The following is a 19,077-nucleotide window of genomic DNA, read 5'->3' as shown; positions in this document are numbered from 1 at the left end:
TTTTTTGTGAATATATAATTATGACCCTTGGGAATTTATTGCTGCTCTGACTGATAGGATGTGAAATACAGAGCGTCTCTGAAACTAGATAATACACATTAAGTAGTTGTAATGGCTTTCTGTGTTTACAAGGGAATCAATAGCGGTCAGGAAGGGGTGAGCAGGTATATGAGTTGCTATCACCCAGATATGTTGTTCCCTCTAGGATCAATAGCTGTGTTTATTAAATAGACATAATATATATTTCTGTGCTACATATCATCTTCTCTTTCATTAAGTGGTCCACGATGTGCCTGTTTCTCAGCTTTCTAATATGTCAACCTAGAGTTCAGATTCTAATTGCTTGATGAAATCTATTTTTTAATCTCTTCCTGGTTCATTGAACATTCTTTTTTATGTCAATTTTTTTAATTAGGTATTTTCTTCATTTACATTTCCAATGCTGTCCCAAAAGTCCCCCATACCCTCCCCCACCCAATCCCCTACCCACCCACTCCCACTTCTTGGCCCTGGCATTCCCCTGTACTGAGGCATATAAAGTTTGCAAGACCAATGGGCCTCTCTTTCCAGTGATGACCCCAACTAGGCCATCTTCTGATACATATGCAGCTAGAGACACGAGCTCTGGGGGCGGGGGGGAGGGTACTGGGTAGTTCATATTGCTGTTCCACCTATAGGGTTGCAGATCCCTTTAGCTCCTTGGGTACTCTCTCTAGCTCCTCCATTGGGGGCCCTGTGATTGAACATTCTTATAGAAATAAATCTCTCCTGGAATTAGTTTTGTAAATGCTTAAAGACACATTGTTCTTTTTTAGTAATTATCTTATGATTTAAGACAAAGAGAAAATAAAACTTTGTTGTAAAACTCATTTAGTATATTATATAAACTTTTAGGTCTTCAGGAAATTATTTACTGAATGCCTGGGAAATTTTAACTTACATGGATATTTTTATTACAAATTATGAGATTATGACAACTAAAAAGGCAGGCAAGTTTTTCTATGTGTGCTTGAGTAGCAAAATTTAAGATTTCTTTAACTTAACATTAGCCAAATGTCCACCTGTCTACTCTAAGACCAATTGAAATATTTTATTTATAAGAATCTTGCAATGGAGTATATAATCATTATTTCAAATAGACAAAATTCTGCAAATACATATTCATATGTATATTTTACATGTAAATAAAGATGGTCACCCTTTAGGTGACAAAATTTTCAAAATACCATCAACACCAAGTTATACTTTCTAGGTATACTTTCTAGGTAGATAGATAAGTCAATTGATACATAGAAACATAGATATATAGATGATACACTGATACATGAATAGATGATGATATGTAATTGATATATATAAATAGGTGATATTTTGATATGTGATAAGCAAGTAAAGATTATTATTAGATTATCTATAGATGAGACATAGAGGTGAATAAGTGATAATCATAGATTCGTCTTGGTCACATTCGTTATTACTTAATGTTCTTGGTTCCTTTCTTGCAAAAAAATTGGTCAATGATCTTGTTTAGACATTCTCTAAGTTACAAGATGCCTAAATAAACAGGTCAAACACCTTTGTTTTCTTGAATTGATGTGCTCCCTTAAAACAGAGATTTGTTTTTTTTATGTTCCCTCACTGACTGTCCCAAATTTTTACTCCTTATTTAGTTGAACAAGCCTTCTAGTCTTAAATATAATAATTTATTCTCCTTTCCTTTTTACTTTTATATTTTCTTTATGAAATGCTAGTTTATTTATATTTATATTTAGTTATGTTTTAAGTTCTTTCCTAAGGATGATAGAGAAAAGACAATAAAATAATAAAATAAATGCTTAGGTGGTATAAATTTATTTACTTAATTACTGAGCACTTACTGCATGTGTAAAGGTTTCCAAATTACCATTTTATATTTGCAATATCTCTTCTTAAGGAAAAATATATCAAATTAGGAAGGAAAAAGCTTTCAAATGAGACATTAACCAATGACTAATTTTCTTCTACTCTAGCAAGATCTGAGTTATATGACTTTATCTTGGGGAACATGAGGAAATTCACTCCTGTCAAGGAACCATAAAGATCACAGAAATAAACCCACCCAAATCTAACTTGACGACCCAATGAGCTTATTGGAGAACATGAATGAGATACATGCAGGAGGCTGCACTTGAAAACCCCTACTCCTCCAGGGGTGATGATTCATGATAGCTAGATTTCTGGAGCTCCCTGCACAACTTGTAGGCAGATGCACACAAGAGTCTCCTCTACTAATAATTGTTTATTGTTTACCTAATCTTGGTGATGGGACCTGATAGGTCTTGAAAGTTTCTTAGTTGTTCAACCTTTCTTCTCTCCTAAAGTCTTATGAGCCTCCCTAATATTTAAAAACTAGACTTGATTATGTAGAAGACATTTCAGTATTTTAGAGACAGTTTTACTATGTGGTTTGGATGCTTTGAACCAGTGCTTCTCCTGACTCAGCCTCCTGACTTCTTGAATCACTGCTGTTGTTTGAGTTACTTTGTTATTGTTGTGAAGACATCATGACCTAGGCAACTTATAGAATAAAGACTTTATTGGGGCTTACAGTTCCAGAGGGTTAGAGTTCATGACCATCATGGTAGCGAGCATGGCAGCAGTCAGGCAGACATATCACTGGAGCAGTAGCTGAGAGCTTACATCCTTATCCAAAAGTAAGAGAAAACTCCCCTTCAAAGACACATCCACCCCAATAAGGCCATACCCCTTAATCTCTCCTAAACAGCTCTGCTGAGTACCAAGCATTCAAATATATGAGCTTATTGCTCCATTCCCATTCATACCACCATAGCTGTGGTCTACCCCTCTTGTCAGTAAAACTTTGCAAGTAACATAGATTGACTTTTAAAGCCCAAAGATAAATAGTATATTTTAGGAGGCATTTAAAAGCCCATTAGTGAATTATAGAATTACAAAATTGATTAATTTTTCCTTGAGTTTGGTTCTGGCAGCATGAATCTTCATTTACTCATCCATAAAATGTAAAATATGTCATTATGTCACCATGAACTTTGCTCTGAATTTCTCATGTTCTAGAATGGCTTTTTTGCCTAGGGGGAAAAACTCAAGTTAATGGAAATTTTTATTTTATAAAAGGTTGATTTTTTTTAAATTAAACCTAGGTTTTAAAGTGTTTTCTTAAAATTGAACTTAAAAATATTGTGTTTATAAATCTGTCAAGGTTAAATAATTGCTTGAAGGCTTATTTATAGATTTTGTTCCATTTTTAAAGTATTTCTTTCATATTATAGCTATAATATACTTACTTTTATTGACTTATTGTGCATTCTAAGTCCTAGTGTAATAAACAAACCTCCCAAGGACTGAAATAACTCCCATATCTAATCAGTTATATATCTGTAGGTATAGAAAGCCCAAGTTCTCTTAAACATTATGAACCATTACTAATCCTCAGAATATAATTCTCCTATATATCCCAATTAAAATCATAAGAGTAATTTATTTCTCACTTCATTGGAATTATGTGTCCTCATGTTCGAACAGGTCAATTTTTTGAATGTTATTAACACATTTAATAGCATTTTTATATTTCCCTACACTAAAACCACAAGTTATTACTAGAATCTATTTTTTTTATAATTTTATTTGTTAATTTGCAAATTTCCAGAATCTGGATGTCATTTTTTATAGTCCTTATACAACTTTACCACTGGGTAAAGTTAGACCCAGGTCTAACACCTTGCTGTCACACAAAAGTTTATTTTACAAGACCATGACTCACTAACTAACAATGGCCCCAAGTTCAGATCCACCTTATCTTTGTTCCATAATCATTGGCTAATGCTTGTCATCAATAGAAAGAGCAAAAGTGGATAACAGCAGGTTCTTCAGGTTTCCATTGGCTTACGCTTCATAAGCTGGAGTGAAATACTTGCCTAGAGGACATCATGAGGACAAGTACAATCCACCAGGTAGAGGAGGATAGCATAAACAAATGTATTAAATAATTTATTTTGGAAAAGGGTTTCATATAACTCAGGCTGACCTTGAACTCACTATACTGTTGAGGATAACTTTGAACTTCTGATCCTCCTCCCTCCAATATACAGGTGTTAGACCTAAACAGAATAGCCACAACACTTGGTTTATATAGTACTGAGGTGCAGATCCAAAGTTTTGTGCAGCACTTTATGCCAGCACTCTCCTTACAGAACTACTTAACATATCAGACATCAGATACATCAGTCAATAGGTGCTGCACACTCTATCCTGTCACCTCTCAAGAATGATCACATCCTCACAAAATTCTTGGGTGATTCTGCCATTCAGGACTCAGGTTAAGATATACTTTGTCTGCTATTTTGTTGCATGGCCTAATATTTTATTATTATTATTATTATTATTATTATTATTATTATTATTTTGCTTTTCCCAAGGTATGTGATCAAGCTAATGACTCTATCTTGAAGTTACAATGAGGTGCCTGAAATGAAATCATTCCTGTACTCTGAGCAACATGAACACTATTGCATTGTCCTGTTTTTTGCTCCTGTCTTCATCCTTAGTAGTTCCATTTTGCTTCTATATCTGTGTGGTATCTTCGGGTCCAGCTGAGCCCTGTCTGTGGCACTTTGAATGCCTCTGGCTTTTGTCTTCTGAAATACACTGCAGCAGTTTCTAGTGTTCATACCAACTCCTGTTGTTCAAGAAACCCCATTTACCCTCACGCAGACTTTTCATATTTGTATTTGAGAGTCTAGATCATGCTGTTTCCTACTATTAAACTAATTGTTAATAATAAACAACCTGCAAGTCATTATATTATACAGATTTTGCCAGCATTTTATTTGTCCTATAATTTGTTTGTTCAGTAGTTTTTTATAAAGATGCAACTTAGAATAATATAACTGCCCAGATTATGGAAGGATTTGAAATTCAGGCAGAGAAGTTTCGATTTAATGCTGTAGGAAATAGGAAATAATTGAGCTTTCTGAAGCAGGAAATAGAAAATGGGCATGGGGCCATTATCACAGTAGGATGGAAGGTATAGGATTTCATATCAGATCCTCATGAACTGGAATCCTGTCACCAAAAACAGGACATTAACTTTCCACCCATTGCAGAGGATCTCACTACCTCCTCTCTGGGAGTCTCATCCATGCATTGATTTGACAAATGACAGCTTCCCTCTTTGTCAGAGATGTTATCAGACAAAACAGGTCAGTTCTCAAACATGTTACATTCAATCTGATAGCAAAATTAAAAGCATTGAACGAAAAGGTTCAAATACAACATGAACAATTTTGAGGGGAAAATGTCTCCAAAGGAAAGAAACAACCAACCATGTGAATTCTAGTAAGAGACTTTTAAAAGGAATTGTTAACAATAGGAAAAAAATATATATTTTATGCCTGTTGAGGACTGCCTCCTACCATGTACCTGGACCAAAGACATTCACAGTGTCTCTTAGAGTCTCCTTGGAACATAACCAAGCATAACAGCTTCCCAAGTAGAACATATCATCCCCCCATTGTCTGCTTCTTTCCCTTGCTTATTTTGTTTTTTACTCTTATATTTGTGTTTTCTGAGAGTCTCACCAAAATAAACTATTTATTCATCAAAATTGGTCTCAGCCAATATTTTCTTCTGGGGAAACTAACTTGAAAAGAACTATTTAAACCCATTTGGGGTGAAGTCTAAATAAAACACCTTCTTGTCCCTCTTGACACTTAGACCAAGATCTTTCCTGTTCATTTTAGGTTATAGCTCTAGTCTGTTTGTTAACCTACCACCCTGTGTCTCTGTGGCTTTAACCACCAAAATCCAAGTAGTCTAGTGATGGCTAAAACAATTTCTTCAAATATCTTGGTCTAGGAGCATTCAAACCATGACTTACTTGTCAATCAAAAGGCCTCCATGCCTCATGGCTTGTGGTCAGTGCCCCTCCTCTGGGATTATATAATACAAAGGCTGTATTCTGTCAAACTGTATTTCAAATTTAAATGTCTTTATCTCTATCCCTCATCAGAGCCTTCTGTGGAGTGTGCTAGTATTGTACCGTAAACTAGGCCGAGAAGACCCTAGTCTAATATTGTGAATTCTGTTTCCCATCTCTATATACAGATCCTTTACCACATTGGTTTGCTCCACCCAGATTTTGCAAGTTCAATGTTAAAAAACTTTATTTCACACTCTTTGGGGAATTCCGCACTCTGGATCTTACAACTGCGTTGTATCAGTTATAATGAGTTTTATGAAAATACTTCTGACCTTTAAAACATAGTTGTTTTTTTTTTCTTTTTCTTTTTTCTTTTCTTAAGTTTTAATTTTTCAATTTTTTATTAGATATTTTCTTCATTTACAATTCAAATGCTATACCAAGAGTCCCTTATATCCTCACACCACCCTGCTCTCCAACCCACCTACTCTCACTTCCTGGCCCTGGTATTCCCCTGTATTGGGGCATATAACCTTTGCAAGACCAAGGGCCTCTCCTCCCAATGATGGCCAATTAGGCCATCTTCTGCTACATATGCAGCTAGAGACATAAGCTCAGGCGGTACTGGTTAGTTCATATTGCTGTTCCACCTATAGGGTTGCAGACCCCTTCATTTCTTTGGGTACTTTCTCTAGCTCCTCCACTGGGGGCCATGTGTTCCATCCAATAGATGACTGTGAGCTTCCACTTCTGTATTTGCCCTTGCCAGGCACTGGCATAGCCTCACAGGAGTCAGCTATATTGAGTCTGTAAAAGGCAAAATTTGCCTAAAATGATGAGCAGACAATGGATCTTTCAAGTTTCTTTTGCACCTGTAATTCACCCTTAAAATGCCCTTTGCCATAACACTTGCTGGGTAAAATGCTCATTGAATTTCTTTGCTGTGCGGTGTTTGTACTTCATCAGCTCCTAGGATATTATTGGCATTAAATAATCAATGATGATTAGTAAACATGTCACAGAAACCCCAAGAAAGCATTGAGCGTGACACTAACTTAAAGCTTTCAGACAAATCAATACTTGTTTGAGAGCATGACTGAGATTTCAAGTTCTCAGGACTTTTCACTTAAGCATCATTTGTGTCTTCAATCTTAGGCTTGCAATTGTCAGGCAGACCATCTCTACCTTATGTATTTCAAAGGATGATTTTAATGATAGCTTCAATGTTTGCAATGAAGAATCATATTTAAGTATAGCGTTAATAAATGGAAGGTATAGGGCTTGGCATCTAGGTCTGTCCTATTTCACTAGACTCACACTAAATCCTGCAGTGACACATGTTAAATACTGCAGTCAGAACAGACACTCTGATTAAAAGTGTAACCAAACAAGGCTTTGCCCCTGGGAGTCATGTGCTAAATAGGAACTTGTGCCCAGAGGATTTTTAACATGTGCTTTCTACTTTTGAGTAGTGTCAGAGACACAGTTCAAACTATGGGCAAGTGTTGACTGGAAGGAACCTCCAGAGGACTGTATCCAAACACTCCAGGGTGTATGCTTTTTCACCAGCATGCTCTACATACAGCCACCATATCCAGGGAAATGGTTTGATATATAGAATATTAACTAAGAAGTCAAAAAATAGCACTGCCACAAAAGGAATTGTAGCTCAAAGCAAGGAGCCTTTTGAAATGTTTTCAAACAATATATCCTTGTAAATGCATTAACACATAGCTCTTGAAAAACAATCTAGATTCCAACAGCAGTAGCAACCTTCCCTATCGCCAGTAGAAAATGTCCCATAAACACACAAAACTGCTCTGAGTCTCTGCTCTCCTTTTAGAGGACAAACATATTGAGAAGCTTTCTCAGGCCTAATATCTCTTAAGAAGTTCTCATGAAAACAAAAATTCTTCAACCTTAAATAAATATTTAACCAATATATGAAGTGTTTTCAGTCTACAGTGCATGGTCTTAAGTAGAACTCTGAGGGTATATCATGGAGAACAGTCTAGAGAGAATCAGCTGTTTGAGGTCTCGAAGTGTAAATCTGATAATAGGAGGCATGGAAAGTTTGAAGCTTAAAGGACCCATGTAACGTGAAGCTGAGAACCAAAAGAGACCAAAGAGAGAAAGCCAATTACCTGAACTTTGAGGTGAATTATGAAAACTGGCCCGCAGATATCTGAAGAGCAAGAGAGCTTAAGCAAAATGAATTGGATGAGAGAATTAAAGGCCATGTCTCCATTTCTGTGTAAAGAAAACCTGCAACTGAGTCAGTATTTGTATGTCATGACAGGGAATCTGAATCTTTTTCCTCTGACAAAATAACAAGTCTATAAAGATGTTAAATCACAACAACTCTAATTTCTTTCTCATCTTTTGTTGCTATTGTTGTTTATGTTTAGTTCTAACAGATACATTGTATTTCACTTTAGCAATGCATGTGTAATCAGCAAATTACTTGAACCTAAACACATCATTTGCTAAGCATTATTCCATCTAAGACTGAGCATTTCAAACAAATAAATAATTGCACCAATTAAATGAACATAATCTTCATCATTTTAATTGCTATTTATACTCTGTCACTATGTTTTGAATTTTCCAAAACATCCTTTAGCGTTGTCCCTGGAGACAAGACCTTAGTACATAAGTTCTTCCATATATAGTTGGCATAATTAAGCACATCTTGAACATTTCCTCCATCTCTTTATCCCACATCTTAAATATTTATTAGGAATACACACTAAGTGAAAGTAGCAATAGAAGCATTTTGAACTCCATTAAATTCTTCAGCTCTATCTAACTATACTTGGAGTAGAATGTGCCAAGTATAGTTAGTGGTGTGTGTGTGTGTGTGTGTGTGTGTGCGCGCGCGCGCGCGCGCGTGTGTGTGTGTGTGTGTGTGTGTAAAAAATCTGGATAATCTAATAATTTCCTAGAGATTTTCTTATATAAGCTATGGATGGAAAGATTTTATATAGAATATCCAAATAAATACTTTTAAAGTACTATTTAATATTTCCCACATCAGCCATGGATAGAATACATGCAGAAGTCAAAATAACTTTATTCACCCATAGAAACTACTCTCAAATAATTTAATTATTACAAGTACATAGGAACATGTTAGGCTTCATTTTGTTTGTTTGTTTTTTTGTCTATGAATGATACATTGAAGGCATCAGCCATGGTCACTTCTGCATGGGAACTGACCACTTCAAAGCAGACCATTTTGTTTCAAGATCACCAGAAATTACTGATTCTGTGTTTATAGTAGTGAGAACAAAAAAGTCATCCAAATGGAATTATTAGAAATTACTCTGATCTGTAAGAAATAAACTATATGATAGTTCCCAAGAAATTATGTTTTTCTAATTTTTCAAATAAAGAAAGGAGCACTTTGTGTTTGCCATTCTGTTAGCACAACATTAAAGCAGCAAGGGGAGTATCATGGTATGCACAGTCTTCTCACAGGAATACTGTGTCACTTGGAAAGTGAAGGTTCTGTCACACATTGAATTTTCACAGCCATTGCTCAAATGTTTGAGTGTTGTTTGGGGACTGAAACTGATAGGAAGTGTAGCAGCTGACAGTTAGGAACATCTCTGAACATTCTGTTCTTGCTTTCTGTGTTCATTTAGATGCATTTATTAATTTATAAGTACATTTAATTAAAATTGTTTAAATTTTCTTTTTTTTTTTTTTTTAAGGAGCCCGCTACATGAAAAGAATGCAAGTCAAAGTGCCCACAGCCTAGAAGTCTTCAGAGACAGGAGTGACTAGCAAGTAGATATTGTAATACTTCCTATGCCTAAGTGTACAGGGTTCAGTCATGTTCTGGGGATTTGACTCTATGGTGACCAAATATTCTTACAGCTTTAAAGTGATGCTTAGTAATATTTGCGCAAAGCTCTACTACACCACATAAAATAATTAGGAAGAATGAAAGCCGTCATGGGTTTCTGGAAACTCATTTTCTGTCAGTAATAATGAAATTATTTTTTAACATAAATTTGAGATTAAGTACTGTGTCTTCCCCCAGGCCTAACTTTATATTCCCAATTCCACACTCACTCAGTCATAAAAAGAGTAAATGAATCTCCCAATTTCTGGTGGCATATTCAACCATGGCACAAATGTATTAATCCCTATCATAAACCATTTGAAAAATTTATTTTGTAGTCATGCTTTCACTTTTTAAGGTTGCATTTCAAAGCATCAAGGTATTGTGAAATAAAACCCAGGCAGAGGGCAGTAACAGTGCACTTGCCAGCACAGCCTGACATTTGCAAGAGAGATTCAATGACAAAACCATGCAGTGTGGGGATGAATAGATTAATGGGGAGCTGCCACAGAGAGAAAAAGTTACATAAGATTGAATGGATAGCAAGAGAATTTTCTGAAAACCTGTTGACATCATGTTAAAACAGACAAAGTTGGTTCTTCTCAAATTTATCTTGAAGATTATAATGCAATCAAATGTTCAGGCCAAAGGATTATAGAAGTACATACATTAAATATTTTATGACAAGTAGATTTGCAATTATAAACTATATGTCTTAATATTTCACACATATATTACACATAAATACATTATCATTTCAAGATAAAAATTAGTACCATAAGTTCTTCAGTCTTCAAAATAAGTGCAGTAAGTTATTAAGTAATTTTTAATATTAATATCAATATAACCCATTTACCAACAAAAATATTTAAGAATTATGGTGTTCACAATTGAAATTTTTAGATTGTGCATAAATGTTTGTTTTTAAAATCCTGTAATACAAGACAGTTCGGTGGTAGAAACTATAATAAATATGTAACATGTATTTCAGTTGCTTAGCAATACAGATTCCTAAAGAATTATACAACCCAAGAGAAGTATCTTCCCTCTCAATGTCTTGTGAAAATTTTATGAATGAAAACTTACAGATGATAAATAATTCATACATAAAATTTACCAAATGTTTACAGAGTTTAGTTGACACAATTGGAGAAGAAACATACTTACAAATAACTAAGTAGAGATAAAAATTTATAGTGTAAACTATTTGCCTTTAAGGCATTTGCTTACACATGTAGAGATTTTTATAATGGGCTGACATAAAGCAATACCTCTTACAGTTTGAAGAGATGTGGAGGAATACCTTTAAAATGCAGTCTTTTTATACAGTTCACCTAAGCAACCTTCATATTTAAGGGGGGAGTGGTGAAAGTATGCTTGTAAATACTTGTGTGCGCATATCAAGAAATAATTAAAGAAGACCATGATTTTTAGAAGGCATGAAGGAAACTAAAATCAGAATTGCTCTTCAAATAAAGGGAAAATAGTAGGTGGCAGATGTGAATAGACTGTTGGGGTTATGGGGTTTGCAACCAGGAAGTTGAGACTTGAAACTAGGTGTAAATGGTAAGAGCCCAAACTAAAGAGGTGGTGACAGAGAAGGGAAGACACGGCTGCATGTGTTCATATGTGTGCCTGATATGCTGTATCAGGGAAAACAGTATTTCCTTATAGTCATCCGTAACCTCTGGCTCTTAGTAATCTTCCCAGAATCAGTTCAAACAATTCCCAGCATGGAGAGTGAAAGTGAATGTGAAGTCCCACCCTTTAGCTGAAGGCCTTGGCAATTGACAGCTGCTGAGAGAGGGAAAGTCAGTTGTCTTTAAGGTTGTGACCTCTGGTACGTTGACCATGCTCAGCCTACCTCAGTCAGTGCAAGGCCACATATCAAGGAAGCATGGACAGCACAAACTTGACTTTTTAAAACAAACAGAAAAATATTTAAAAAAGAAAGAGAGAGAGAGAAGAGAGAAAGTTGGGTAGGAAGGGAAAGAATGGTAACTCTAGAAGAGTTTGAGGAAGAAGGTTAAGATAAGAATAGACTATGAAATTCTCAAAGAATTAATATTAGTGGGGATGGTACATGCACATTCCATAATAACTTTGGATGGATAAGCTGTGACCTGAAGCATTTAAAATAGGGAAGGGAGCAGCTTACTTCCAATGGAGGCTGTTACTGTGGCAACTGTGTTTAACAAGATGAAGTCTCCTGTCTCTAAACTCTGTAAGCTGAGAATAACAGCTTGGAATCAGACCTATGGGCTGAATTACCTAGATAGAGATTGTGTTTGAAGACACAAGAACTTAACCAGACAAAATTTGTGTTACAAAGTGAAAGATGACCATTACCCAGGTCAGTTCTGAGGCACAAGATTCAGTTTTGTTTTGAAAGATACAGATTCTGTTTGAAGGAATTGAACCATAAAATAAGAGTAAACTGAAACCAAGGAAGTAGCATAGAAGTCATTGGTGTTCAAACTTCTAAAAGGTCTTGGGTAGGGTGACTGACAGAAAAAGTTCATGCCTTGCAGTTAGTCAATAACGGAGATGGGTAACTAAGCCAATCAGGAGAGAGAGAGAGAGAGAGAGAGAGAGAGAGAGAGAGGTGTCAATGAATACAATATGGCACGTTTGTGCTTTGGCTTCTTTCTGTAGAGACCAATGGGAGATTTTTCAGATTCACCATGGGAGAGTTCAGTTTTAAGTTCACATCTTATTTGTTGAGTATCATATTTTAAATATTCTAAAACTTTCCATAATTTTAACAGCTAATTCAATTCAATATATATTAGTTAAGGAAATCTTGTCTGCTAAATACATATATGAGTATTTTATATGTCTATTGATGGATATATGTTGATTTTATAACTTAGCTATAATGGCAGTGATATGTGAATGTCTTATGTCATGTTGATGTAGAATCCTTGAATGTATACAAGAATAGTCTAAAAAGATGCATGTATACACAGTGGTGGTCAAGCTGGGTCATATGGAAGTTCTATTTTTGAAATTTTTAGAAACCTACATTCTGATTTCCATAGTGGACAAACTAGTGTACATTTCCAGCAATATTGTATGAGAGTTGCCATTCCCCTCCTTTCTCACCAGCATTGGTGTAAACTTCTCTTAGCCATTCTAACTGTTATGAGATGGAATTGTGATGAACTTCGATGTGCTTTTTTAATCTGTATTTTTCTGGATAAAGTTATTTAATATCTTTTATGTGTTACTGGCCATTTGAACGTCATCCTCTGAGAGCTGTCTATCTGTCCATTTCATTGTCCCATTTATGTCTGGATTGTGTAGGTTTGGAGTATTTGGTTGTGTTTGCTACATATGCTAGATGTTAATTGTCTGTCAGATGGTCAGCAGTGACTTTCTCCCACTTTCTAAGCTTCTCTTCATTTGATTGTTCCCTTTGAAATGAAGAAGCTTTTTAATTCCATATGCTCTCATTGGTCATTTATTGTCACCATTTTCCTACTATAGAATCTTTTGCAGGAAATCCTTGACTATGTCTAGATCTTGGGTGATTTTCCTATGTTTTCCTCTAACAGTTTCAGAGTTTCAGGTTACACCTTAGATTAACTTTTGTATATTTTAAATTAACTTTTATACAGGGTGAGAGATGGAGAGAGAATTCCACTCATCTATGTTTAGACGTTTCTCTTCCCCCACACCATCATTAATGTCTCTTTTGGGAGAGTGGATTTATTCCTTGGTCTCTAAATCTGTTTTATGACATTGCCAAACTGCTCTTTGCTCCCTTGGCTCTGTAGTCAAATAAGATACCAGGATGCCTGGAGAAGGGCGCTTTTTACTGAAGATGGCTTAGGCTGCATGGTGTCTTTTAAGCTTACCTAGGAATTTTAGAAGATTTTTCTGTGAAGAATATCCTTGGAATTTTGATGGGAATTGTGTGGAATCTGTAAAAAAAATGGTAGTATAGCTACATAATTTACTATATTAATTCTACAAATCCAAAACCATGAGAGGTCTTTCCATCTTCTGGTGTCTTCTTATGTTTTTTTCTTAGGTGCTTTAAAACTGTAAAGGTCTTTCCTGTACTTGGTTAGGTTTATTTCTAGGTGTTTTTGAAGCTATGTGAATAATATTGATATTTCTATTCATTTCTCCGTGTGTTCATTATTGTTATATAGAGAAACTTCTAATTTTTATGTTAATTTGTTTCTGGTAACTTTGTGAGGTGTTTGTCAGTACTAACTTTTACTGGTTTTACCACTTCATGCCCAGTATCATATCATGTGCATCAAGTGTAATTTGATCCTTTAAATTTCCTATTTATACACTTCCATTTCTTTTTCCTTAGCTCACTTTTATAGTGAAGACTTAAAGCATTGTTTTGAAGAAGTGTGGAGAAAATAAACACTATTATTTCATTCCTGATTTTAATGATAACACCTTGAGGTTTTCCTTATTTAAATAGTGAAATATTAGCTATTTGTCAAACATAAATTTTATGTTAAGGTACATTCCTTCTGTTCCTAGTTTCTTTCTGTCGTTTATCATAAATGAGGGTTGAATTTTGCTATAGACTTCCCTGCATCTACTGAAATGATCTTGTGATTTCTGTGCATAAGTCTAATAATATGATATGTAGATATTGATATAGTGGTTTATGTTTTTAATTACTCTTTAATTCATAGAATAAAGCCTTCTCTGTTATAGTGAATGGGTTCTATTTTGAATTTGTTTGTTTCACAAATACATGGTGGAATTGGATTTGCATACATCTTTAAGAATTTTTACATCAGTGTTCATTAGAGACCTTGGTTTATTATTTTTTGTTGTGTTCTTATCTGCTTTGATATCAATCTAATACTGACTTTGATAACATGCCTTCCCTTTTTGGCCATGGAATAGTTTGAGAAACATTTTGCTATTTCTTATTTAAAGGTCTGTAGAATTCAGCAGCATCAACATTTCACTTTTGTCTTCTCAATCTTAAGGTTTTTTTGTTTTGTTTTTGTTTTTGTTTTTGTTTTGTTTTGTTTTGTTTTTGTTTTTTGTTTTTTTTTGTTTGTTTGTTTGTTTGTTTGTTTGTTTTTTGGTTTTTTGAGACAGGGTTTCTCTGTATAGTCCTGGCTGTCCTGGAACTCACTCTGTAGACCAGGCTGGCCTCGATCTCAGAAATCCACCTGCCCCTGCCTCTGCCTCCGGATTGCTGGGATTAAAGGCGTGCGCCACCATGCCTGGCAAGTTATTTATACTCTCTTGGACTACTTTTAGGTAAGATTTATCTAGAAAATTATCTATGTTTTTCAAAATTTTTGTTTATTGGTATTTAGGCTTTCAAAGTATAGCTATAAACATCCTTGGAATTTCCTTTAAGCCTGTTGTGACATTTCCATTTTCTCTCTCATTTTATTAATTTGAGTGCTCTTCACAGTGGCTAGTTTGACCAACAGTTTGCCAATCTCATTTGTCTTTTAGAACTGAGTCTTGACTCCATTGAATCTATTCACTTCCATTTATTGGTGCCTTCCTGGTGTTTTGTAGTGCTTTCTACCTATTGAATGGGGATCGGCTTGTTTTTACTTTCCTACGGTCTTATAGTGCCTCAGTAAGTTAATTATTTGATATTTCTCTGATGTTTTAATGCAAGCATTTGTAGATTTAAACTTCTCCTTGGAGCTACTTTTCATTGTGCTGGACAGATTCCAGTATGTTTTAGTATCATTTTCATACAATTGTAGGAAGTTTTAAACTGCTGGTTTCTTTCATGTCACATCCATCACTCACATGGTCACGTTGTTCCATCTCTTGGAGTTTGTGTTGTTTACATTTTCTTACTGTTGATTTTTAGTTTTACTCCACAGTAATCGGATAGAATAAAAGGAACATTTCAATTGTCATGCATAGGTAAGGACTGTGCTGTGTCCTAAGATGTGGTTTATATTTTAGAGAAAGATCATTAAGCTGCTGAGGAGAATGTGTATTCTGCAGTGTGAGTGGAATGCCTGTTAAATCCATTTGACTATAACCACAGTAAACCCGGGTGTTTCATTGCTGACATTTTGTCCACATGTTTATTTGTAAAAGTGGGTTTTTGAAGCCATCCACTATTATTATATAATGGTCAACTTATGGTTTTATACACATCAGTGTTTGTTTTATGAAATTGGTTGTGTTTGGTACCATGTTGTTTTTATTACTATGACTCTGTAATATAAAGACCTTGATGGTCAACTCTTCAGCACTGTTCTTTTTGCTCAGGATTGTTTTGTCCATGTCAAGTCTTCCATTATTCTGTATAGCTATTTAGAATAGTTTTTTTCCTATTCTGTAAGAATGAGGTAAGGATTATTGAATCTATAAGTAACTTTTAGTTAAATGATGGTTTTCACAATTGGGTGTACTAATATCAAATGCTTACGTACTTAGAAATTTACTATTATCATAATGGATGGTGAAACCAATCAATATAAAATAATACTCTTTATCTTTTTTAATTTAGGTTTGAGAAATATTTGTCAGATAGTAACATTTCTACCCCTGTTTGCTTCCTAGTTTTATCGGGTCCTACTTTATTATTATTATTATTATTATTATTGTTGTTGTTGTTGTTGTTGTTATTACTTTTATAATTGTAGAGTCCAGCCATTGCCCCACTCCAGGTCCGTCCTCCCACAGTTCCTCATCCCATTCCTCCTCCCCCCACCCCACCCCTGTAGTATCCAAGAGGATGTTCCCCACCCCTGCCCGGCCTCCCCACTACCTGAGGCCTCAAGTCTCTTGAAGGTTAGGCACATCTTCCCCCGCTGAGGCCAGATCAGGCAGTCCTCTGCTATATATGTATAAGGGGGCCTCGGACCAGCTCCTTTATGCTGACTGGTTGGTGGCTCAGTGACCGAGAGATCTTAGGAGGTCTGGGTTAGTTGAGACTGCTGATCTTCCTATGGGATCTCCCTTCTCCTCAGCTTCTTCCAGTGCAGAGCCTCCCAGACTGGAGAGGGTAGTGGCAGATGCACAGAGTTAGACTCTAGTGTGGCTTTAAAGTCTGAGGTTCTCCAGGCACTCTAGCTCTCTAACTGTACTGAAGTGCTGATGTTAACTTCTATAATTCCTAAAAACTTTCTCTTTCTGAGGGTAAAAGGCTGCTGGCTTAGGCCTGTAGCCTAACAACTGAGGATTAAGTAATGTGGCTTTTGTTCTATCTCAGCAGGAACTGCATGGCTAGTCTGAAATCACAGGAAGAAAAAGAGACACTTTGAAAAGTGATTATAGTGTTTATTACTAAGTTGTAAAAAGTTTCCTATGAAAGCTAAGAAAAAGGGGGAAACCAGGAAGATCCTAAGCGGGGCAAGAGAAAAATTCTTCTCTCATCTCTTTGTCCTCAGTACTTATAGATCTGTCAGAATACATAATCACATGTTAAAAAGTTCATCACAAGTTCACACCCAAAATCAAATCATAAATTGAAATAGAAGTTTACAACAGAAAATGTTTACGTGCATATCCATTATGAGTAATTATCTGGCTAAATATCCATCACCTGTCACAGCTCCACAGGTTCATTGAAAGTCCAAAAATTTAACTAAGTTATTAGTGAAGTTTTGCATAGATAAACCCAGTCAATATTTTATCTCCTGTCCTAGCACCTATAATAAATCTTTAGTTCCCTTTTTATGACTTTTGGTTAATTGTTTTACTACCTCTTGGAATGTGCTTTGAGTAGGAGAAAGTCTGGTTACTATCTAAGAGCAATTAACTGGTGACACTTGGGAGACTGCCAGTGTCCACATAGAAGTTTTGACTATCAGAAAAGGAACTAATAACAGTCCCACTATAAAAGAGCTTAATAATTACAGATATAATTTTAGGAATTCTTACAGGATCATCATTAATACTTAAGAAGTCATCTATTTGTCTATATAGCATCAGTATAAGACAGTACATCATTGTAGATCTGCAGAAATTTGCTCAAAATGGTTGGCTAATAGCTAGTGATTGTCGTATATGTTTAATAATATAACAGGAAAAGCATTTTAATAGCAGAAATCTTTTCTAAAATAAAAATTTTAGGCCTTGTCTATAAGAGCAAATTTGTCGTAGATTAATCCAAAGCAGACATTCTTAATAAGATCACGTGCTAGTTATTAGCTTGTCCTGTTATGGCTCCAGACATTCTACCCTTTCCCTAATTCAGAGGTCCCTGACTTCAGTCTAATGGTTCGGTTTAAGTATCTGCATCTGTCTCAGTCAGCTGCTTGTTGGGCGCTGAGAGGACAGCCATGCTAGGCTTCTGTCTGTAAGCATACCATAGCATCAGTAATAGTGTCAGACCTCGGAGTCTCCCCTTGAGATAGATCCCAAGTTGGGCCAGTCTCTGTATCACCTTTTCCTCAGTCTCTTCTCCATTTTTGTCCATGAAGTCCTTTTAAACAAGAACAAATCTGGGTCAGAATTTTCGACTGTGGGATGGCAATACTATCCCTCCACTCAATGCCCTGTCTTTTTATTGGAGGTAGACTCTACAAGTTCCCTCCACCCACAGTTGGACATCTAAGGTCCTCACCTTGGAGTTCTTAGAGTCTCTCACCTCCCAGGTCTCAGATACTTTGTAGAGGGTCTCCTCACCTCCCACACCCTCTGAGGTTGCATATTTCCATTCATTCTGCTGCCAAGAGGGCTTCTGTCCTGTACCCCCCTCCCATCGGCCCCCATACCTGATTGTGTTCCCCTTTGCCCCTGTCCCTCCTATCTCCCACCAAGATCCCACCCTCCCTCTGCTCCCCCATGATTGTATTCTTCCCCCTCACTTGGGCCCTTCTTGAGTTCTGTGGATTGTATTTTGGGTATTCTGTATTTTTTTTTTGACTAACATTCATTTATTAGTGAGTACATACCATTCATGTCCTTTGGATAAGAGTTACCTCACTTAGGATGATAGTTTCCATGCATTTTCCCTCAAATCTCATGATGTCCTTGTTCTTAATAGCTGAACAGAATTCCATTGTGTAAATGAACCACATTTCCTGTATCCATTCATTTGTGGAATAATTGTTTTGTTTCCAGCTTCTGACTATCACAGATAAGGCAGCTATGAACATAGTAGAACATATGTCCCTGTGATATAATGGACCGTCTTTTGGGTATGTGCCCAAGAGTGGTATAGCTGGGTTTTTAGGTAGATCTATTTCCAATTTACTGAGAAATCCAGATTGATTTCCAGAGTGGTTGTACAATTCCACCAGCAATGGAGGAGTGTTCCTCTTTCCCCACATCCTTCTTAACAGATGTGATCACCGGAATATTTGATCTTAGC

At 35.9% G+C, this 19,077-nt stretch overlaps 1 protein-coding gene across 19 annotated transcripts in view; it reads left to right on the top strand.

Moving 5' to 3' along the window:
- The window catches only part of Lrrc7 (leucine rich repeat containing 7), a 494,798-nt gene that overhangs the window by 139,124 nt on the left and 336,597 nt on the right, over window positions 1-19,077 (top strand). For 5 of the 19 annotated variants that reach the window (XR_003954327.1, NM_001291453.2, NM_001291452.2 and 2 more), the window contains exon 3: window positions 9,655-9,730. The exons of 13 other annotated variants lie outside the window; for them this stretch is intronic. Coding sequence is in view for 4 of the 6 variants with exons in the window: in NM_001291453.2 (NP_001278382.1) it covers window position 9,730 (1 nt within the window). In the remaining 2 variants the exon portion in view is untranslated. Of the gene's footprint in view, window positions 1-9,654; window positions 9,740-19,077 lie in introns of all 19 variants that reach the window. One more of the 19 variants, XM_011240122.3, reaches the window with a different exon arrangement.

The sequence above is a fragment of the Mus musculus genome, chromosome 3, assembly GCF_000001635.26.
Source record: "Mus musculus strain C57BL/6J chromosome 3, GRCm38.p6 C57BL/6J".
NCBI classification, from domain to species: domain Eukaryota; kingdom Metazoa; phylum Chordata; class Mammalia; order Rodentia; family Muridae; genus Mus; species Mus musculus.
This window is presented reverse-complemented; position numbering and strand designations above follow the sequence as displayed.